The following is a 24,421-nucleotide window of genomic DNA, read 5'->3' as shown; positions in this document are numbered from 1 at the left end:
TAATGACTCAGCTATAATGATTCCTGAGCAGAGCCAGAAGGGGGCAGGCTTGGGCTTGAAAAGACACCAGAGAAGACAGACTCAGCTATAATGATTCCTGAGCAAAGCCAAACTGATTGCTCAGTCAGGGATTTTATCAGGGCTGTCAAGAAGCAGACTGAACAGTGAAGAATGAAACAGAGCAGGGTAGGTGTTTTCACTAATGTTTCCACTGATATATATGGTAAAATACATGAGGATGCTTCGTCTCTGGTTCACTTTAAGGGTGAGAGTGAAGAGCAGGTGCTGCTATTTTCTATTACCACCAAGAACCACAGAGACTGAACAATTCTTAATAAGCACAAGAACCTTGGCAGTCAACAGCAGCATACACGGACCTAGAATGGTTTTGGCGGTGAGGGGGACCCTACTAAGTGTTAGTTGAGGAACTACGGGTTGTGTAGAAGGGATTAAGGATAGTCATACACTGGCTGGTAAGAGCTTAATCAGCCAAACTCTTTACACTGCCTGACTTGACATATTCATCAGTGAAAATGAAAGCGGACCCAAAATCTTGCACAGCACACAATGATAGGTTTTCATTCCACGTACAAATGCTGTATGTGAGTGTTTGTTTAGCTACATCATAGAGTAATTAGCCTTATCCTTAGCTGTGAATGAGAGCACCATGGCTCTGCCTGTACAGGAAAAGGCTGAGGGTTTAACCCTTTCTGTGCACCCTGAAAGTTAATCCAGTAAGAACTTCAGTATGTGCTTAATCTTTCAAAACAGAGAGGAAGTTCTAAGTTCAGATCCACTGTAATCATTGTGCATCCTGTAGCACCTTCCAATTCTAAAAACAAAATTATGTTCATGCCGCCCCCTGCTTGCACTCTACACCTGACAAACTAAGAATTTACGCAAGCTGCCTCCCAATCAATACTGATTTATGGATGTTCACAATCACACTGCTAATGATAAACAGCCAAACTCAATAGGCAGCTTACCGCTCTACAGGGCTGCGGTAAAGAGACTGCGGACATTTTTGATCAAACACAATCCAACGATCGGCTTGAATATTGAGTGCCAAACCTTCAGCAAATGAAAACGATGACATATCTGTACTACATGTATTCCACAGAGTTCTGCCTTAATAGTACATCTACATCCTTAATAGAAACTACATTACCAAAGGGCTGCTGGAAGCTTACTCTCTGTGCAATATGGAGGACAAAATGAGACAGCCTTAAACAATAGCTGGCTAGAACAGTACTGCAGAGAAACTAATTAGGTCTCCTGTCTCTTAATGCAAGTGCTGGAACAATCAGCCTTTGTATAAAGCAGAGGAGTCTGGATTAGGCTGCAGCTAACACACACAAACACCCCAGTGTGCCTCATCTCCACAACTGTTTCACATAAGATGTATGGGAGTGATGCCAGGGTGGCCATCTAAATCACTGTACATTATGCTGTTCACCTCCCTCTAGCTGCTGGTCTTGGTGGGATGCTGGTGATCTGATTCCCTTCACAGCATAGTTGAGGCAGATACTTTTCATAAATATAACTCATCTTAGAAGCAACAGCTATCTGAGCTGCTTTTCTAACTTTGCATTCCTTTACCCCTAACCAAAGACGAGACCATTCACCAATGTGACCACAAACGGCTGCCTCAGGGGACTGAATGCATGTTCATATGCATACTTTTACTTGCTGGGTAATCGTAGTCTTTCCCTATGATTTTACATTCAGAACCCGTCACTTTACGACTGAGAAAACGAGCACCATATTATATCTACTGGACCGTCAAGGTATTCGTGTCTTTCTTTTAAATTCTGTTATGAAACAGTTGAAAACTGCAGCAAGCAACATATCACAGGCACTGAATGTTTCCTAAATATGACCTTTTCCATCTTAACATACGTTTGGTGGTTTTTGGTAGATGATCAACTGGAGAGATCTGGAAACACTATCATATCACTATTAGTACCATGAGATAAACAGTGCTGTAAACATCTTAGTACTCCTATGCTCTCGATTTGGCAAAGAATGCATGTTTAATTAGCCAGTTGTAGATTAGGCTCAGTTCAGCTGACAAATGTGCCCATGTGATAGGACTGTACTAGCTGACAGACATAGCTCCATCTAATGCTGGGAATACACGGTACGTTTCTGAGACATTAAGATGGCTCGATTGATAATTTCCGACATTTCCGATTTCCCACCCAATTGATTCCGCGCTTGATTTCGCATAGAGAACAATGGTAAAAGATAAGAAAAACGAGCGAAAGATAAGCAAATCGACTGCTGCATCGAGCGTGAAAATTGATCTGGTGCGAAATCGAGCGCAAAAAACATACCGTGCAATCCCAGCATTATGCTAGGTACCCACTATGAGATTATCTGGCCGATTTACTGTTGAATCGATTATTTCCAACATGTCCGATCTGCTTTCCGATCAATTTCCGAGCATTTTCCAATCTATTTCTGTGAACTAAAATAGGAAATCGATCAGAAAATGCTCGGAAAACGATCGGAAAGCAAATTGGACGTTGGAAGTAATCGATCTGACCGTAAATCGGCCAGAAAATCTCATAGTGTGTACCCAGCATTACAGACATGGCCCCATGTGATGGGACTGTACTAGCTGACACACATAGCTCCATCTTACAGACATGGCCCATGTGATATGACCGTGCTAGCGGACAGACATAGCTCCATCTTACAGACATGGCCCATGTGATGGGACTGTGCTAGCGGACAGACATAGCTCCATCTTACAGACATGGCCCATGTGATGGGACTGTACTAGCTGACACACATAGCTCCATCTTACAGACATGGCCCATGTGATATGACCGTGCTAGCGGACAGACATAGCTCCATCTTACAGACATGGCCCATGTGATGGGACTGTACTAGCTGACACACATAGCTCCATCTTACAGACATGGCCCCATGTGATATGACCGTGCTAGCGGACAGACATAGCTCCATCTTACAGACATGGCCCCATGTGATATGACTGTGCTAGCGGACAGACATAGCTCCATCTTACAGACATGGCCCATGTGATGGGGCTGTACTAGCTGGCAGATATGGCTCCATGTGATGGGAATGTGCTAGCTGACAGACATGAGACTATGTGAAGGGACTGTGCTAGCTGACAGACATGGGACTATGTGAAGGGACTGTGCTAGCTGACAGACATGAGACTATGTGAAGGGACTGTGCTAGCTGACAGACATGAGACTATGTGAAGGGACTGTGCTAGCTGACAGACATGAGACTATGTGAAGGGACTGTGCTAGCTGACAGACATGGCACCATGTCATGGGACTGTGCTAGCTGACAGACATGGGACTATGTGAAGGGACTGTGCTAGCTGACAGACATGGGACTATGTGAAGGGACTGTGCTAGCTGGCAGATATGGCACCATGTGATGGGACTGTGCTAGCTGGCAGATATGGCACCATGTGATGGGACTGTGCTAGCTGACAGACATGGCACCATGGGATGGGACTGTGCTAGCTGACAGACATGGGACTATGTGAAGGGACTGTGCTAGCTGACAGACATGGGACTATGTGAAGGGACTGTGCTAGCTGACAGACATGGCACCATGTGATGGGACTGTGCTAGCTGACAGACATGGGACTATGTGATGGGCCTGTACAAGCTGACAGACATGGCTTCATGTCATGGAACTAGCTGTGTTGGTACTGTACAGGCTGACAGAAATGCCTACACAGGTGCATGTGAACAAGCACAGGTATATTGGTACTGCTGCATGTGGTCAAATAATGTTTACTGAACTGTAGCTGTTGAAAAATACTAAAGATCTGTTGTGTAAACAAAGCCAAAAGGAGTGAAAGGAACATCTGAGCAAGGGGAAATCAGCTAGTCAAATCTTTATTTTCTATTCTTAACTAGAAAAAAAATACAGATGTCTGGTGGCCCCGGGACACGCTATCGTTTCCTAACAGTTTTTATGTATGAAGAATTATGTGGTGTGTGGTTGTAATTCTGCATAACATTTAGGCTGGCAATGCCTGCTGATGTACTCTGCTGTAGGCTCCATACAGCTGTGATCTGGTAGTGAGGCAAAGACATTAGCATGAAGCAGCAGGAGACCTCTCAAATCACCAGATGACTATGGGCTGGGAAGGCAGAGGGGAGGGAATACCACATGCTGCTTGGAGCCTTTATAGAGGTTGTGTCATGTTTTCTGTGCTGCTACTGCAGCAGTAATCTGTTCTAAAGGGGAAGTGCAAACAGCAGGAACAATATCCAACATGACATCCCTATTCACACATTCTAGGTGAGCCCAAGTCTGACATTGTTACCCATGGTGGTAACTGTGTCATATGAGAAATTCACGTTACACCTCTCAAGTCTACTCTGAGATGTATGCATACCAGGCCTGGATAAATTCTGCTGCTTCAGGCACACATATGGTGAAAGTGTACCTGAAAGGAAATTAAGTTGCTGAAATAAACAATGGTTTCTATAGAATAAATCTTAAATAGGTCTTTACTGGAGTATCATGGTTTTCGGCATTAAAAACAAATATCTAAGTTTGAAGAGTAAAAACCTGGCCTCCAGGATTACGCCAGTTTTGGGATTATACCTCCCACCTCTCTCTGAAATTTAAAGGTTGCCTAAAATCACTAGAAAAGTAGAAGAGGCTAAAAAGCTCTCCTACTAAAAAGTAACAATGAATATGATTTGCCTTCTGAAAACAAAAGGTATTTATAATCATTCAGTTCCCATGATGCATCACACCTGAATATGCAAAGCATCTCTTTATGCCCCTGAAAACCAGCCACACATCCAGAACAACCAGTGTAAAGTAAGCCACCATGAGCTATCTGGTTATTCTTTGGACACCATAATGACGCTGTCCAGGAAGGGAGCAGGACTACAGACACAGTTTAAAGAGAACCTGAACTGAAAATAAAATGTCAAAAAACTATACACAGGTCATACTTACCTCCCGTGTAGTCTACTCCTCAATCTCTTTCTCCTCTCCTGCATCCCATTTGTCCACTGTGATCGATGGAATTCTCCGTCCTCCATTTTAAAAATGGCCATTACCCCATAACAGTTTCCTGGTCAGCACACTGTTCAACTGTAATATCACCCACTTGAGCCATAGGGAAACATGGACATTACCTTGCACATTCAGTTGTAACTAACAGTTGCTGATATACAGTATAACTGACAGCAACTGGTATATTTCAGTTCTGACAAAATGTTGTCAGAACTGAAAGGGATCACTATAAGAAGAAAATGGTGAGCTTCTGAGAGGAACTGACGGTGAGGTTAGTATGTAATATTCATTTACAGCTACGTCATGAGTTTATTTTAAATAATTTTACATGCTTCAGGTTCCCTTTAAGCTTGCCTTCCTACTGACTGACAGTTTGTTCATAATGGAAGTCCTACCCCAAAGTCCTATCCCATAGAGCCATATAAATCCATGCCATGATGAGAATTAACCAATCCAAAACAGTCTGTGTGCATGTTGGATTACTTTGGCTCTGTAATATTAACAAGCTGACAAATGATTGCATTCCAGTGGTTCTGGAGGTGTGTTTAGCTATCAGGGACAACAAGGGATGAATTGCATATTGAGCAGTGATGCACTGTTGGGCACCTCAGAGCTCACTCCAACCTGAATAATCGCAAATACCTTCTTTATTCAGAAGGCAAACTTCTGTTTTTCATAATGGAAAACATTTAGTGAGGCAGAGCGGCACTATTTATGACTCAAGTCCGAGTCCCACTCCATAAGCAGCCTGCCATAACTTCACTCTTAAAGCGGATTCGAGATGAAAAACTAGCTATAACAAGTAACTTGCCTATATATCTTATCTAAAGTTTAGATAGTTCACACAGCAAATCTAGCTTCAAACAGCGTCAACAGTATATAATTATTTCTTCCTGTGATACAATGAGAGCAGCCATATTCTGCTTGTCATCACATGGGCAAGCTGCTCTGCATCTCCACCACTCAGCCTGTGAAAACTCCACTCCTCTCTCCTCCCATTTTCCTCTGAAATCTCTTGCTGGTAAGGCTTCCTCCTCCCCAGACTGAGCTCCCATGAGCACTTGCTACATGGGACTCAGAATGCCTATGTGCTGGAGGAGCCGTGGGCCAGGCTTGTTTATTTTATAGGGAATTAGGGTATTAAAACAAATAAAAAAGTATTTGGCTTGAGGAATGCCCTATAAACTATATGTAAGGGGCACAAATATGCAATGAGTAAAAGTTTATCTCGGATCCACTTTAAGCAGCTGGTATGCTAGCAGATACCAGCTTCTCTGCCTGGAACATCAGACATTGTCAGGGTGTGGAAGAAGGGTTTTCCATGTCCTTGAAGAAGGTGGGAAACTTCCATAGAAAGATATGTGTGCAGGCACTAAACACATAAGGATTATAGGGTCTGTTTTCTAATTATATGTATTGATTTTATCCACTGAATAAATTGCCTTCTGTTTGAAGCTGCTAAGCGCTCTTATGATCTCAAGGTATAAGATAAATGTAGCTCAATGCTATGGTAATAAAACGTCTTTTCCAATTAAAGCTCGAATTATCCACGTAATTATGTCATGAAACAAAGTAAATGAAAAAGCAAATACTTTTGGCATGACAGCTGTGGGACTGAGCTACATCAGCAATCTTTTTATTCACTGTGCTGTCAAACTCTTTAAAGAGCTAATGCATTTAACGTAAGCCAGTGCTTGTCTCTCCTCACTTCACACAGAATAATGTGGATCTATCTTGTACAGTTGCGCTGTACCTAAATTAAAGGTATCAAAAGACTTTAGACAGTGTTTGTTGAGTGATTGATTGAATAAAATAATCTGCAGGAGAAAACTCTAGCTAGACTTTTTTTTTTTTTTTAGGGCCCGTTTCCACTAGCACGAATTCGCATGCAGACAACGCATGCGGATTCGCATAGGCAATACAAGTGGATGGGACTGTTTCCACTTGTCAGTTTTCATTTGCGTTTTTATGTGCAGGATTTTTCTGCACGGTAGACCCTGCAGAATTCGCCTGCGTGTGGAATGCAGGCGAATCGCAGGCAATGTATTTAATAGGGAAATCGCATGCGTTTTTTGCATGCGTTTTTTGCCGCGATTTCGCGTGCGATTTCGCATTGAAAGTAATGTAAATTGACACAGGCAGTGACATGGTTAAAATCGCATATTCCCTGCCTATGCGAAATCGCATGCGAAATCGCTGCAAAAACCGCATGCAGAATCACATCCGCATGCGATTTTGTCAGCGGCGATTCCGCACCGCACTAGTGGAAACGGGCCCTTACAGTTTATATTCAACAGAAATGAGTCTAAGAACTAGTTGCGAAGCATATGAAGCTAGGATCTTGACTAGGATTCAGTCCTAGGACTTCAGAGCTGCAAGGTAGGAAGGTAGGAGGATAAATAAACTCATGAGTAAGTTCTCCTGACTCACTGGCCTCAATTCACAGAGCATTATCAAACGTTTATCAAACACTTTATCAAACGTTTGATAATTTACCTCATGGGTAAAAGCTAACTAAGGTGTTATATATTTGTTGAACGTTTTATCTGTAAAACATTCGATATATATATAACACCTTAGTTAATTCAAAATTAGATTTTACCCATGAGGTAATTTATCAAACGTTTATCAAACGTTTGATAAAGTGTTTGATAAAACTCCGTGAATTGAGGCCAGTGCCTTCATCCATTATGGAGATCCATGCCTGGAGGCCTGCAAAACCTAGCAACCAGGAGAATCTTTATCAACAGAAGATGCAACTGCTCCTTCTGACCACCAGAAGGGATAGCCAAATCCAATAGGACATTGGACTAGATAAGCATGCACAAACAATTTCAGCACTGGCTTCTTTCCCACAATTCCGAGACAGTTCCTCATTGCAGACATCAAGATGAAAATGTAAAAGGCTTACCAGCTTATAAAAACCAACATTATAAGGTTGCTATCAAAGCAGTCTTCAGCTTGTAAGCTTGTAAGCTTGCAAGTGCAGGGATTCTCTCACCTTCTTGTGTCTTGGAATCTGTTATTCATTTTGTAGCTTGCAATCTGTTATACATTCTATTCATTTTGTCACTGTAATTACCAATTCTGTAAGTTGTACCAGCGTCCATATTTGTGCTTTACATGCCTGGCTACCACTAAAAATAGGCATCAGGCCCACCAGCAAAGGTAGCATTGCAGCTTAGGTTAAGTAAAACTCTTCACTCTAACCTACAAATCTCTCCACAATCTCTTTGCCCTGTACATCTCCTCACTAGTTTCCAGAAACCAAGAACAGCGGCAATTTCCACTCTGCACATGACCTTCTTCTGTTCTCTTCTACAATTACCTCCTCACATTGACATATTCAAGATTTCTCACGTGCCTCACCACTCCTCTAGAAAATCCTTCCAGAACACATCTGTAACTCTACAGCATTTGAAATCTTTAATGCTGGGTACACACGGTAAGATTTTCCGTGTGATTTTGCGACCCGATCGTTTTTCCCGCACAATTCTGCACTCGATTCTGCGCTTGATTGTCTTCTCTTCATTCGATTTTCTTATCTTTTTCCATTCACCACTATGATAAATTGATTGGGAGCAATATCGACCATGACGGATTTTAGCAATCGGATACATCTATCGCACGGAAAATCGTACCGTGTGAATAAGGCATTAGAGTTCCCGCAAAACTCACTTTTTCCAACCTGGCAGATTGGGCTTACCGCTCCAAACAGTAAGACATTCAGAAGATGGTTGCCTTAAGGGCTCACTGACACAGATATAAGTGTACGGGTAGTTCATTTATTTAGCTGCTGTTTTGCGAGTGGGTAGTCATAAGTTTCACACTCGCCATATCAGTTGCACCCAACTTATTGTGGTGGTTGAGTCCAGTCACCAGAGAAAGCATGTAACGGTTTTTAAAGATTGTCTAATGTTGAACAACCAAGTGTGTCCTCACCCAGTTACACATATAAATGGGAGGTGGCAGCTGTTTAGCAAGGAAAAAAACTAAACAAGCACAAGACATACTGCTTGTGTATACTATGTACAGCCCGGTTTTGAAAACAATGATATTGACCAAAAACATCTACATGAAGACCATCACATCCACAAATGTCTACCTAAAACATTACAGACACCATTTAAGAACAATGCACGTTTGACACAAACATGTCAGCGAGACCCCAACAAGACTTTGCATTGTTTTCACTAGAGAGGTCGAACACGACACAGGCAATGCTTGGCAAACAAAGGATCATAAGAACCACGTCCTCCTGGCCACGAGAAATATTTGTATCTGGTATCCAGGATCCTCGCTGGCAGCTCTCGGCAGGATAGCAGCTGGAAACAGAGAGGGGGAGGGGCGGTCATACATGAAGTTGACATCTCAGAGAGACTTCCATCAGGAAAAGGAAACAGCTTCTACAAAGGTCACCTTAGATAAACTACCTTAGCAACCCTTTCTTTGCCAGCACTTAGGAACGTGAACTTCTTTATCAGTAAAGCAAGCCAGAATGTAACTTATAGAAATGCTAACAGCGCTTGAGAAATCTACCAATGCATTTTATTGTCAATATTATTCGGTAATAAACATTTTGTCAGCTGGAAAACTATTCTTATAACGACATCACTGAATGAGCCAACATCATCTTTTCACTAATATTTGGAAGCAGAATGTCTATGGGGAGCAGATAACACTATAATAAAACGATATTCAACAAACGAAAAAGAACAGAACCATTTCTAAAAAGACTAACATACCTCTTTTTTGCCTATACTCAGATATAGGAGGACAGGCCTGAAAGTCTTACAAAACATGACTGCCCCTGAAGCTGGTCAGATGTCCAGGCATGGGCTCCTGGTCACATGGTCTCTATAAGGCTAAAGCTGTCAGCTCAAATCGTTAACAATTGTTATGGACGTGTTGCTTGGCCATGTAGAGCAATTGGTACTCTTGTATGGTAAAGACAAGAGCATAAGCGGGAAGCTCCCTTGCGGATAGTGGGAAACGCTGCATTTTCAGCAGGTGCAACAAAAGAGTTGTTTGAAAGTGATCAACCTCTGTTCTATTCAAATTAACAGAAGCAGTTTTTAAACTATGGGGATAGCTTTTCAAGTTGCGGTAGATCCCATCATCTTGTCATAAACGCTACATACAGTATATCTAGTGCTTCCTGCGCCTGCTCTGGATCAGGCTGCATTATGTTGCCTGAGTTTAGCCAGCTGCAGCTGCCCTACCACCAGTTGTCTAAGATGAGATAACTCAAGTGAGACTTAAAATCTTCCGACTCCAACTCAGACTCTGACGCCTCAGTTTATGAAACCACGACTCCGACTCCAACTCAGACTCCTTAGTCTAATATTTAACAGGACTGTGGATTTTGTACAAAAATCACCCGACTCTGACTCCCAACTCCGACTCCTCAGTTTATGAAACCACGGCTCCAACTCCAACTCCGGGTGCCTAAAATTGCTCCGACTCCTCGACTCCGACTCCAACTCAGACTCCACAGCCCTGCTTAAAAGATTATGTGATTTTCGGTAGTGCATGAGTTTTGCCAATTGCAAGGACACTGGGAAAATGATGGAAATCGCAGCATGCCTTCCTAAGTTATGCATTGTAATTTTCATCAAAGCGCAATCATAGTGCCTTCTACTGTTTTACTGCTTTTGAGTTCGTGTCAAGTCAATGATGAGTTTTCCATTGCGATTTTGGTTGCAATTTGTGGGTCAAATTTCCAAAGGGTCATTTCCTGTTGACTCTGCAAAAAAATGTGGCATCCAAAGAGTGGTTCTCTGCAGAGGACCTGACAAGCAGGATCCAGGCCTATCCAGCTCAGAGGACATTTCTCCAAGATCTCTGAACACCTTCACAGTGCAATCTCCTTCCTCACAAGCTCTTCTCGGCGCAATCTCCTCACAAGCTCTTCTCAGCACAATCTCCTCACAAGCTCTTCTCAGCACAATCTCCTCACAAGCTCTTCTCAGCACAATCTCCTCACAAGCTCTTCTCAGCACAATCTCCTCACAAGCTCTTCTCAGCACAATCTCCTCACAAGCTCTTCTCAGCACAATCTCCTCACAAGCTCTTCTCAGCACAATCTCCTCACAAGCTCTTCTCAGCACAATCTCCTCACAAGCTCTTCTCAGCACAATCTCCTCACAAGCTCTTCTCAGCACAATCTCCTCACAAGCTCTTCTCAGCACAATCTCCTCACAAGCTCTTCTCAGCACAATCTCCTCACAAGCTCTTCTCAGCACAATCTCCTCACAAGCTCTTCTCAGCACAATCTCCTCACAAGCTCTTCTCAGCACAATCTCCTCACAAGCTCTTCTCAGCACAATCTCCTCACAAGCTCTTCTCAGCACAATCTCCTCACAAGCTCTTCTCAGCACAATCTCCTCACAAGCTCTTCTCAGCACAATCTCCTCACAAGCTCTTCTCAGCACAATCTCCTCACAAGCTCTTCTCAGCACAATCTCCTCACAAGCTCTTCTCAGCGCAATCTCCTCACAAGCTCTTCTCAGCACATTCTCCTCAAGTTCTTCTCAGCACAATCACTTCACAAGCTCTTCTCAGCACAATCTCCTCACAAGCTCTTCTCAGCACAATCTCCTCACAAGCTCTTCTCAGCACAATCTCCTCACAAGCTCTTCTCAGCACAATCTCCTCACAAGCTCTTCTCAGCAAAATCTCCTCACTAGCTCTTCTCAGCACAATCTCCTCACAAGCACTTCTCAGCGCAATCTCCTCAAAAAGTCTTCACAGCGCAATTTCCTCAAAAAGTCTTCACAGTGCAATCTCCTCACAAAGTCTTCTCAGTACAATTTCTTCACAAGTTCTCAGCACAATCTCCTCACAGCGCAATCTCCTCACAAGCTTTTCTCAGTGCAATCTCCTCACAAGCTCTTCTCAGCACAATCTCCTCACAAGCTCTTTTCAGTACAATCCTCTCACAGAAATCCCACACAGATTATATGTGTGCTCTCCTTTTGTATAGGAGCTGATTTTTTTTTTTTTATTACCTCTACCAATTATACATTCTTTACCATTTTCAGCCTGTAAATTCAAAGGCAAACACAATGCATTCTATGCGGCCAATCAGATTGAACTGGTCATTGAAACTAAAAAAAACAATTGCAAGCGCATGCACAAAAAATTACAATCCCATGAAAAATGCAGGAAAAAAATTTTCAGTGTGAATGGACCTAACATGTTCCATACTTTAAATGGAAACAAAAAAGCTTGCTATGTACAACTTCTCAATTATTGCTGCATGTCTCAGTATAGGATTTGATAAATGCATTCCAATTTTTCCCCAGTAATACTACAAGGAACTGGCAGCACATTCTCGCAGAAGACAGGAGCCTGTGGTCCAGATATGGTCCAGGGTCACATCTTCCCACCTATACACATCACTATAGCATGGCCTTCCCAGAAGATGGTACTGCTTCTACCCACCACTCAGTGAATGTAGGAATCTTTGAAAAGTTAAGCTCGGAGAACAGTTTGAAAAACATTTCTGACACAGAAACCAAGATTTGTCCTTGTCATTGACCCTGAAACATGCAAATTCTGAAAGCAGAGGCGTAGCAATCAATTGTTCAAGGCTAGCCATTGTGTAGAATCCTTCAGTGACTAAGCTGAATTCATAGAACTGTAAATTAATTACTTCAGAGACTGCTGAAACAATACAGCACAATGTCGTATGGATGCCAGGGAGCACAGAGCACTTTTACTATCATTCTGTCTGTATCACACGTAGCGTAGTCCACACAGGCAACACAACACTCTGCAGCATGTTACTCAGGGAGACAAACCTTCCAGCACTGCTTCTACATGCAGAACAATACAGTACAGGTGGATGCAAATGAAAGCAGGACTCGGAGGGGGAAATAGAATACTGCTATGGGAAGACTATGTACTGTACTGCCACCTCCTCTGCTTCATAACCCTCCTCCAATACCAGAATTATTTGTTTATATGTTTATATTTTTTAGTTTTGGATACTGTGAAGAGGGTTTAGAACCTTTTTTGGCATTTTATTGCTATTTGTGCTGCCACGTGCAAAAATGTACTATAATTAAGTGAATAAAACATTATAGGGCTGTTTCAGACCATTTTCTTTTGCAATTGTTCCCAAAGCAGCGCTTTTGCAATCATTACTTGACCGCACGTAATTCAGGCTCCAGCTATTGCCGGCAGCTGAATTACCTAATTTTTTCCTCATTTGCACATCAGCAGTCACTGACGCCCAAATTAATCAATGAACGCTGCTATGGCTGTAATTCACATTATGGCCTATGGCGGCGCCCAAATCATTGGCGCAGCTCTGCCCCAAAATTAGCTGTCTCAAACATGATAGCCTCCTGTGCAGCTGAATTCAGAGAGGACAGGAGACAAGCTGTGCTGCAGTGACAATAGCATCCGGACCAAGAAAAGGTATTCTGCCACCTCTTGGCTTCATAAACAGTCTGTATTCACTTCAAGACGACTGCGGTTAGACTTTTCCCTGTTCTATTCTGGGAGATAATATTGATCAGTTTTCCACACTGTGGAACTGTGATCTGATAGTTTAGATATATAATGTGCTGTCAATCAACAAACAGGAAATGAGTCATAACATCAATCCTCTTCTCGCCTCCACCAAGCTGATGATAAGCCACATTCAGAAACAATCCATCTTGTGTTGATCTAAATATAATAGAAATGCACTTGATTCTCGTAAAATCGGAAATTTACCGTCCTGTTCCATGAAGTGTTTTATGATTATCTGGCAGACATTGTTTGGTTTGCATCGAGTGAACCTGTAAAACTTGTTGGTTGCTCAAGCACCAAAATCAATGTATTTCCACCTTTATTCTGTCACTAGTGGTTACAGACTTTTAGAGGGGGAACAGAAGGTTCAGCTGTTATGCTATAACAAGAGGATGCATACATATTTGTTCTTATCCATCAGCTGACAATTATCTTAGTGATTCAGCTATATAAAATTGCTGCTGCTCCGTTTGCACGGATATCGGCACAAATTTATAATAAGTAAAGAAAAGTCTCAAATGCACTGTTCTGCTGAGCTATACTTGTCATTGTGGGAATTCTGTGGTCAGTTATTGGTGCCTATAATTAGTTTTGTGTAGTGGTGGATAGCGACACGCTGATGGAAACTACTGAAATGCCAGCTGCACTGTATTTCCCAATACACCATTGTTCCATCCCGAAGAAATAAGGAAGGAAAGGTCAGATTGTGAGTATTAGACAGCGTTGAATTGCAATGCTGAATGTCAGGAATGACAATTCATCAGCCAGTCCTATAGCTATAAATGACTGACACTGTCTGTTTACTACAGCTTGCGTACATAAATGTCATGCGGAAGGGGAGTGGTAATGACCATAGCAGTCATGTCAGGTACTGTGGGGCCCAGAAGCAGCGAGTTACCCATTTGTCCCCAACTTCCTCATACTTTTTTTTTTTGGTAGAGATAAGGGATTTGGGTGTGGGATGAGTAAAGTATGAGGATTGGGGAAATTAATGGGTACATACAGTGGGTTGCAAAAGTATTCGTCCCCCTTGAAGTTTTCCATATTTTGTCATATTACTGCCACAAACATGAATCAATTTTATTGGAATTCCACATGAAAGACCAACACAAAGTGGTGTACACGTGAGAAGCGGAACGAAAATCATACAGGATTCCAAACATTTTTTTACAAATAAATAACTGCAAAGTTGTGTGTGCATAATTATTCGGCCCCCTTTGATCTGAGTGCAGTCAGTTGCCTATAGACATTGCCTGATGAGTGCTAATGACTAAATAGAGTGCACCTGTGTGTATTATAATGTTAGTACAAATACAGCTGCTCTGTGAGGGTCTCAGAGGTTGTCTAAGAGAATATTAGGAGCAACAACACCGTGAAGTCCAAAGAACACACAAGACAGGTCCAAGACAGGTCAGGGATCAAGTTATTGAGAAATTTAAAGCAGGCTTAGGCTACAAAAAGATTTCCAAAGCCTTAAACATCCGACGGAGCACTGTTCAAGCGATCATTCAGAAATGGAAGGAGTATGGCACAACTGTAAACCTACCAAGACAAGGCCATCCACCTAAACTCACAGGCCGAACAAGGGGAGCGCTGATCAGAAATACAGTCAAGAGGCCCATTGGGACTCTGGACGAGCTGCAGAGATCTACAGCTCAGGTGGGAGACTCTGTCCATAGGACAACTATTAGTCATGCACTGTACAAAGTTGGCCTTTATGGAAGAGTGACAATAAGAAAGGCATTGTTAACAGAAAGCATAAGAAGTCCCGTTTGCAGTTTGCCACAAGCCATGTGGGGGACACAGCAACCATGTGGAAGAAGGTGCTCTGGTCAGATGAGACCAAAATGGAACTTTTTGGCCAAAATGCAAAACGCTATGTGTGGCAGAAAACTAACACTGCACATCACTCTGGACACACCATCCCCACTGTCAAATATGGTGGTGGCAGCATCATGCTAGGGGGGTGCATATCTTCAGCAGGGACAGGGAAGCTGGTCAGAGTTGATGGAAAGATGGATGGAGCCAAATACAGGGCAAACTTGGAAGAAAACCTCTTGGAGACTGCAAAAGCCTTGAGACTGGAGCAGAGGTGCACCTTCCAGCAGGACAAGGATCCTAAACTTAAAGCCAGGGCAACAATAGAATCGTTTAAAACAAAACATATCCATGTGTTAGAATGGTCCAGTCAAAGTCCAGATCTAAATCCAATCGAGAATCTGTGGCAAGATCTGAAAACTGCTGTTCACAAACGCTGTCCATCTAATCTGACTGAGCTGGAGCTGTTTTGCAAAGAAGAATGGGCAAGGATTTCAGTCTCCAGTCTCTAGATGTGCAAAGCTGGTAGAGACATACCCTAAAAGACTGGCAGCTGTAATTGCAGCAAAAGGTGGTTCTACAAAGTATTGACTCAGGGGGCCGAATAATTATGCACACCCCACTTTGCAGTTATTTATTTGTAAAAAATGTTTGGAATGATGTATGATTTTCGATCCACTTCTCACATGTACACCACTTTGTATTGGTCTTTCACGTGGAAGTCCAATAAAATTGATGCATGTTTGTGGCAGTAATGTGACAAAATTTGGAAAACTTCAAGGGGGCCGAATACTTTTGCAACTCACTGTATATGCAGAATGGACAGTGAAGATGTGAGGTTTATCACACCATCTCTCCTGACCAATCAGCAAAGCATGGTGTTTGTTACTCCAGTACCGAGTGACACCAGTGGTCAGAAAACCATGTAGGGGGGGTATCAGTATTTCCAACCATGTAATCAAGAGTTACAAAACAGCTTTTCTGCAGGCTCTAAATCTGTGTATCTTGTGAGTTTGGGGGTTAAAATAGGGTTTACAGCCTATTTATTCTATTACTGCTGCTACCAGCGCTCCTAATAGTAGTGGCCCAATCATAGTATTCCTTGTTATCTGTAGCTGCAAGTGTACAAAGCCATATCTCAGTCTGCAGAAACATAGTGCAACAGATTCATCAACACCACTACAGAGAAAGCTGCAGCAACCAGGTTTGATGGTTTACGCTTTTTTTTTTAAAACCTTTTGTGAAAAATCTGTCTCGCTGAGTTAGTTCACACGTAGAGAGCGGAAGATACTGTAACCTAAAAATCCTAGAAAAATGTAGTCACATTTTTTTTATCAATAAGGTTTTTATCAGATTAAAAAAATGAATTAAGAATAGGAGATTATTGATTGCAATTGAAACCTGACTGGGAAAGGTTAGTATTCCTATCAGTGGTGCCCTGGTGCAAGTGGTGGGTGATCTACCCCGAGTTGCTGTGTATGCAGTCGTGTGGTGGGCTATCTACTTAAAATGCTATGGCTATGTTCGGTGCCTTTGTGCCCCCCCCCCCCCCCCCCACACACACACACACACACACACACACACCAGGGGGCTAAAAACAAGACATGATGACAAAAAGCCAGTAACTGATAAACTCTTTCCTGCTCGCATCTGCTGAACGAGAAGACACAAGACTGTCCTGCAGATGAACCAGAGCTAATAATTATATATTAGGGTGGAGGAAATGAGTTTAATCCCCCTTTAACAGGTAATTAATGTCAACTGTTGGGAAACTTGTTCACTACAACAAAAATCTATCCAATGACTGTGCTGTGATGTGGTTTTCAAGCAATCAATCAGCTGAAGGATGGAGTGTGATTTATGAGCCCCCCCCCCCCTACCCCCAGCCCACATGTGTGACAAGACAGGCATTCTCACAAGGAAGGCACACAAATCTTACGTGACAGCAATCAGCTTGGCTTACAGCTAGCTGTTGACTCGCTGGCATGGAAGAAGTTAACTGGATAGTCCCGTTTCCAGTAAGGCTTCCAGCTGGATGTCCTCTGACCACTTCCTTGGGTCATTCAGCTCCTGTGGCACCTTCCTTCCTTGCTGCAGCTCAGCACTGTACAAGCATGAGGTGATACTGCCCTAATAAATGTCAGAGCTCTGCCAAGTAGGAATGTGTTTACAGGCCTCCACATAGCAGCTAGGTTATGACTTGTTAGCAAGCCGACACCTGCATGTTCATGCCTTCAAAATACCCAGAGGATAGGAAGACCAAACAACACTGTGTATACAGTAATCATCCAAATCTACTGAACACACTCCTCTTTCTATGTGTGCTGCAGTCATGGCTAAACTGATTAAGTACTGTATTACATTTAGTGCATGCTGCCCTGTGTCTGCGAGTGCTTCTGGTCACAACACCCTAATCAACAACATAAGAATAGGTGTGGTTTTACTTTCTGTTTTTACTATGGTTTACAAACTGCTACACCACCTAATCCGCAGTGCGTACATTTAAAAGAAGGGTCCGGTACTTTAGGCGCCAAAACATACCGATAGTTAGAATATCGGTTATGTTACTGATATTCCACTATCACCTTCACTAACCTATACCTCACACTAACATCCCCCCACCTGCGCCCAACACTATCCGCTCCACTACCTACGCCTAACACCAACCTTCCCCACCTATGTCTAAAGGTGCCATAAATGGTACAATCTGCAAAGTGTTCGGCCGTACGATCGATCGATCAGGTACCGTTAATACTGCCAATCCACTACAAACTTGCTTATTTACCCCTCCGTTGGTCGAACGGAACGATTGTTTTCTATCACCTGCATTGATTCATTGGACAATCGATCGTTCGGGAGTATATACCATTAATGAGCACCTTAACTGTAACCTTCCTACACCTAATGGTAACCTATAACAAGTGCTATTCTGCAGCCGATGTGGGGTTAGGCTACATGACAGCCGGACCCCAGGTGCCTGATTACTCACCCCCCCCAGAACAGTGTATATACACTGTACTGTACATTGTACTAGCAAAAATATCCACATCTCACACAGGCAGGATTGTGCAATACGCTGCTTGGCAATTATTATCTTTCTTGTGTCATTCTATAATCCACCCTCAGATTTTTACTGCAGATTGTGTACTGATTCAACATGCAATAGAATCATATAGTCCCTCCCCTGTCACCCCTGCGTCATAAAAGCACAGTTTTGTTAGCCTTCCATCCATCTAATGCTGAGCATTTCTGGAAGGCGTAGATTGAGCAGAATATACTGAATACATTATTTTGGCAGGCATGCTATGCATATCCCATACACGCACTGCTCCAACATCAAGCCATTTGTTTTCTTCACAAACCAGAGTCTCTGCACCTACAATGAACAATGGTGCAAAGGATGATGGGAGGTTTTGTTTTGCAGGTCTGGAGCAGCCATTGCCATTGTGAGGAGACAGTTATATGTGTTCCATGGAATAATGAATGTAAGTGACAGAACCATTCTGGGAAATTTACCAAATTCAATATTGATGTATTTGGATCACATTATTTTTACATGATGCTGCGCAAAATGCCACAAAGGAAAAACCCTGCACAGACAAATGTATCTCTAAAATAAACAACTGGCGTGCTTGTGTTCTAATATCGTTACATTGTTCCCAGAGAAGAGTCATACAAATAACACTCTACAAAAGGAAAGTGTTATCAAGTATAATATACAGATGTCTAACATTTTACCTCAATCTGTGCCAAAGTATCCTATTTTCTTTTTTTCTTAGGCTGGGTTCACACCAAACAGAGCTGCACTCAGATGTGGCAGCGTGCAGCAGAACCGTCCCGGGTACCACCAGGACTAGCTTAGAGATCCACCAAAGGATATTCGGCACTGCTTCAAATAAAATGGCCAGTTTATTAGATGAAAGTTAAAATCACATCAATAGGCAACACAACATAGCTACAGCGACCAATATGTTATGTTGCCTATTGAGGTGATCTTAACTTTCATCTAATAAAGTGGACAGTTTTTTTCTGTTCTATCCAAAACCTGAAAAAGGGAGTGACTTAATTGGTCAGTTGAACAGGAAAGAAGCACCATAACAACAAATAGTAGAATGTATGCAATTATTCAGGATACCAAATTGTACGCTTATTGGCCCATATGCAATTCACATTTTCTCCTTAGTATTTTTTAAACTGCAAAGTGCTGAAAAGTTATTTGAAACAGAAGATTAAAAATTATCTCCTAGGAGAAAACTTAGGAGAAAAAGTGAATTGCATATGGGCCATTATCTTTTTCAGCATCAGAAACACTTCATATACTATAAATAAATATTTATCTATATATTTCTGTATAATGGCATTTAATCCCGCCCTTCCAGTGACATTTAGCCTAGGCCATGATGTCACACACTGTTTTCTTCCCGGTGAACTCTGGGAGACCAGGTCCATATGCAAAAAAAAAAATTTCCTGAGTTATCTCCTAGGAGACAATTTTCATATTATCTCTAAAATAACTTTTAGCCATTTTACAATTGAAAAAGAACCCAAAACATGGTGAACAAGTACTATCAAAATTTGAGTATTTTCTTGCTTGCTGGTGATTTAAAATGCATTTTAGGACTAGGCGTGAAAATATCACGAAAATATCAAATAAAATGGTGCCGCCTGTCGCCTTCCCTGACCTCAAATAAAATGGTGCCGCCTGTTGCCTTCACTGACCTCAAATAAAATGGTGCCGCCTGTCGCCTTCCCTGACCTCAAATAAAATGGTGCCGCCTGTTGCCTTCACTGACCTCAAATAAAATGGTGCCGCCTGTCACCTTCCCGTTTGGGAAGGCGACAGGCGGCACCATTTTATTTGAGGTCTTCTATTGACCATTTTATGCGCGCTACTTTTTCGGGGTTCCCAGTGCACGGGCCCCGTATGTGAGTTTTCCTTTATCCTTGTTTTTAATTGTTTTACTTGTTATGTAATAAAGACGGTTTACACTTAGATGTGCCGTACATCTCTTTCATGTCACTATCCTACTGGACTCCCCTTTGGTGAGTCTCTGCGATCTCAGGATATCTACTATATTCCGGAGGAATCTGTAGTGTGCAACATCGCTGGTGAAACGACACCATTTGAATGTAAATGTTCTGATTATCTTTTTTAGAGGGTCAATGCAGAAAAGCATGAGCTTTCTGGGTATTCTTTATTACTGGTTCAAGCCCTACCTCACAAAGTCACATTAATCCATATAGTATTCTGATGGGGAGCAGAAACCCTGAAAGGTCTAAATGCATGTGGGATTAATGTGGCTCTATAAAATGTATCAGTAAGGTGGCCATACACTCGTTAGATTAGCAGCAGATAGATCATCAGATAGATTTCTGATCTATCTGATGTGTTTAGGAACATTTTTTACTAGGAACAGATTTCCAATAGATTTCAGTATGAAATCTATTGAAAATCGATCTGATGGCATTTTTTGCCATCAGATTTCCATTAGGTCCAATGCAAAATGATAAGCAATGTCAACAGATTGACCTAGATTTTCCAGCATGTCACATCGATTGAAATCGATCGAAATCAGCCGCAAATCGATCGATTGGTCAATTGATTTGCGATCGATCGATTTCGATCGTCTGCTAATCGGCTCAGTGTATGGGACTCCCATACACTGAGCCATTTAGCGGCCGATCGATCAAAATCGATCTTATAGGCCCACTATGCCACCAGCAGTTCTGGATGTAAGCCTGGCTTTTAGGGGCAAAAAGAGATAATGTTCAGCAGTGATGCATCATGGGAGATCTTTACTGCTCACTTAAAGCTGAATTATTGTAAATACGCAACTACTGTTTTAGCGGACCTGAACTCAGAACTTCCTCTCTGCTCTAAAAGATACACAACAGCATAATAACCTTTAAACAAAAAACATTTCTTTGTTACAGCTGATACAAATACTAAAATAAATCAGCACGGTTTCTACTTCTTTATTAATGGAAGCAGACATATTTTTAACTTTTAATTAAAAATAAAATGAATTAATGACCCAAATACTGTACAGTGTGCACTAAGCACAGTGGCAGCTGCTAATCAGTGGCTGTAACTGCTGCTGGCTCCTATATGCGGCACCACAGGTAAGGCCTGCAGGCTGCATGGATTTCATAACTGTAGAGAGCTTTGGGGGCCACCAGAAATGGCTCGGCAGGCCACATTTGGCCCCCAGGCAGGACGTTGGACATGCCTGTCTAAAATAATAGATGAGGATAACAAACAGTCCTTCCTTGAAACACAGAGAGGTCCAGGGAGATTAGGGTATAAAGGTCTGGGAGAGAGTATATGAAAGCTTCATGCTGACAACTCCCTTCCAATACATCCTGATCATTCCTGATCATTTTGGAAGGCCTTTTCCCATAGAAACACGTTCGGCTGTCTGCTAATCAGCATGTTTGTTAGCATCACGGGACACTTGTGCACACTTGAAAGATACACCCAAAACCATCTTGTGTGATCATTTCAAGTGACCTCACTTACAAGTGGATCCAGAGCGAGACAGTAAAATCTACACCTGTTCATGTATGGTGGTATCCAGTACCTCTGAAGGATAGACTGTCAACTTCATAAGTGTGCAGGATTGCTATCTGTTTGGAATTCCCTCAGTATGCCTGTAAGTGCCAATGCTCAGACAACCGGCCTAGTGTAACAGCGTAAGTGCAGGTTCACACTGGACCAATAAAAAACGGATACTGTAAATACTGATCTGCTTTCAGTTTCAAACGGATCAGTTTGTCATGTTGGGCATCAGTTTTTCATTTGTATTTTCCATTCCATTTTACGTTGCATTTTCCATTCCATTTTACGCCAGCTTGCTCGGTATGCTTGCTGCCATCACATTTGCGTTCCCTTCGGCAATGCCAGCACTACATGGAAGAAGGATTGGTATACAGACTGGAGGGCCAGCAGAAGCATTCAGGCTCACCATAAAATTGCAACAGACCAATGGGAATTCTCCATCAAACCAGGGAGGGAATCATTGGTCTGCTGCAATCCAATAGAAATCTGATGCTTCTGGTGGGGCTTGGATCTGTATACCGACACTTCTCCCATGCAGTGGACCAAGCAATGACAGGGATGTGATGGTGGCAGGTGAGTAAAATTTGCAAAACATATGCATCGACCAGCCTAGTGAGAATAGACACCATTCGTTCTCCTAGGCTACCACTGCATCCGCTTTGTCTGACCAATCTGGAATAATCGTGCAGGACCCAAACTTGTGTTCTGCTTGGATCTGCTCTGACAGGAAAAATGTGAACAGTTCCTATTGCTTTGCACATAATCCGTTCACATCTGTGCCACTCCGTTCTGATCTTTTAGTGCAGTGTGAACCGGTCTTATTGTTTCTTAATGTACCGTTATACTCTCCCTATCGGAAAAAAAATCATGTTTGGTTTGTTAAGACTTGTACACACGCTAGATGGTTCTTAGCTGAGGCAGCTGGCTGAGAAGTGTGGGTACATCTGCCCCTCATTCCCCATGATGCATAGGCAAGAGATCAGGCTGGTGGGTCGTCTTGGCCAAGGGCATTGTTCTCCTACTCCATGCCGCTGCGTTGTGGGCTGCGGCATCATCAATCCTACACTCTCCATAGCAACTGAATGCATCCCGAACTGCCATTCGAGGTGTCGAGTCCCAATCCTTGTGGGCTTATATTTATGTATGAGAAAGCAAAAGGCAGTTTAATTTATTTGAATCTATCAAGTCAAGTTCAGATCGACACCATACCTAGGTGTATGCTTCCAGTTACAATGTCTGCCCTGTAACTTGTCCACTTCTCTATGGCAATATACACATATTTTTAGTGGAACGTAGCGAGGCCGAACTCCAACACGCCAGCTTGGCCTCTACTATGGTAAAAAGGTAATGGTCCAATTCAGTTGGATCTACTAACACACTGGAACAGTCTGTGGGTGATAACAGCTGGCTACATTACTTTTGCAAGCTTATTATGTTTTGCAGTTGCCATGGATCTGCCAATTATCCCAAGCAATGCTCAACTTGGTTGTATCATTTATGAGATTCATATGTTTCCATTCAGAGACTTAGTGACTGGCTGTTCTGACTTACAGAATATCACCAAAGTAAGCACTATAGCAAGCTAAAAGCTTGACGACCCCCCCCCCCCCCCTCCCCTTAAAACAAGACTAGGATTACAGATTTTGCTTTGATTTGTAAAATAGATGCTTATGTCTACCAACGCATACATCACACACAAAAAAACGAGGAGTACCCTGTACACCTATGCCATCCACATTTTAATGGAGATATGTTAATACATTGAGAATAAATGTAATCCTGCAGATGAGGTGGTGATAAAGAGCAGCACACACTGTAGGTAGTTTTCTATCATTATATGCACAGTGTAAAAGCTTATATTACACATACTGGAGTTGACATGCCTGTATCTTAAAAACTTTGTGAAATTGCATTTTTGATCAGGCCCCATTTTAATGAATTTTAAACTCACTATACTGACACATCTTTCAGAGATCTGACATGCTCAACTACTCTTATATAACCAACCTGTGGGTTAGAATTTTTCACTAATCCCTAAATATGACTTATCAAGGGAGATCACGTGACAAGAGTTTCCATAATGGCAGAAAAATCCAGCTTTTTGTTAAAGAAGAACTCTACTGAATGTAACTAAACAATTAAAAATGTTTATATTTTACAATATTCATTTAAAAATTATGTAGTAATTATGTTTGCCCACTGTAAACTCCTGATTTACTTTACTGAAAAATATCACAGGTGGTGACATCTTATTGCTTGCAGGGTGCATCACTGCGGAATATTTGGGTCTTCTGAAATAAGCAGACGGTACACTTGGTCCCCCAGAGTGCTCTGGGGCAGAAGGCGGCTTAACCAAATAGCCTAGGCTAAACATCACAGGGAGGGAGGGGTTACACCAATATACAGAAATAGCTAGGTACAGGAAATGCTGAAACCAAGATGATTAACCTTAAATTGGGTATCCTGAATAATGTAGTGCATTCTACTATA

At 42.2% G+C, this 24,421-nt stretch overlaps 1 protein-coding gene across 4 annotated transcripts in view; it reads right to left on the bottom strand.

Annotated features, from left to right (window-relative positions):
- BCAR1 (BCAR1 scaffold protein, Cas family member) overlaps positions 1 to 24,421 on the bottom strand; it is a 240,226-nt gene that overhangs the window by 171,551 nt on the left and 44,254 nt on the right. The window contains exon 1 of one of the 4 annotated variants that reach the window (XM_068260771.1): positions 17,312 to 17,462. The exons of 2 other annotated variants lie outside the window; for them this stretch is intronic. In XM_068260771.1, the coding sequence (XP_068116872.1) occupies positions 17,312 to 17,359 (48 nt within the window). In that variant the 5' untranslated portion in view covers positions 17,360 to 17,462. Of the gene's footprint in view, positions 1 to 17,311; positions 17,463 to 24,421 lie in introns of those variants that run through there. One more of the 4 variants, XM_068260772.1, reaches the window with a different exon arrangement.

This window comes from Hyperolius riggenbachi, chromosome 11 (assembly GCF_040937935.1).
Source record: "Hyperolius riggenbachi isolate aHypRig1 chromosome 11, aHypRig1.pri, whole genome shotgun sequence".
NCBI lineage: Eukaryota > Metazoa > Chordata > Amphibia > Anura > Hyperoliidae > Hyperolius > Hyperolius riggenbachi.
This window is presented reverse-complemented; position numbering and strand designations above follow the sequence as displayed.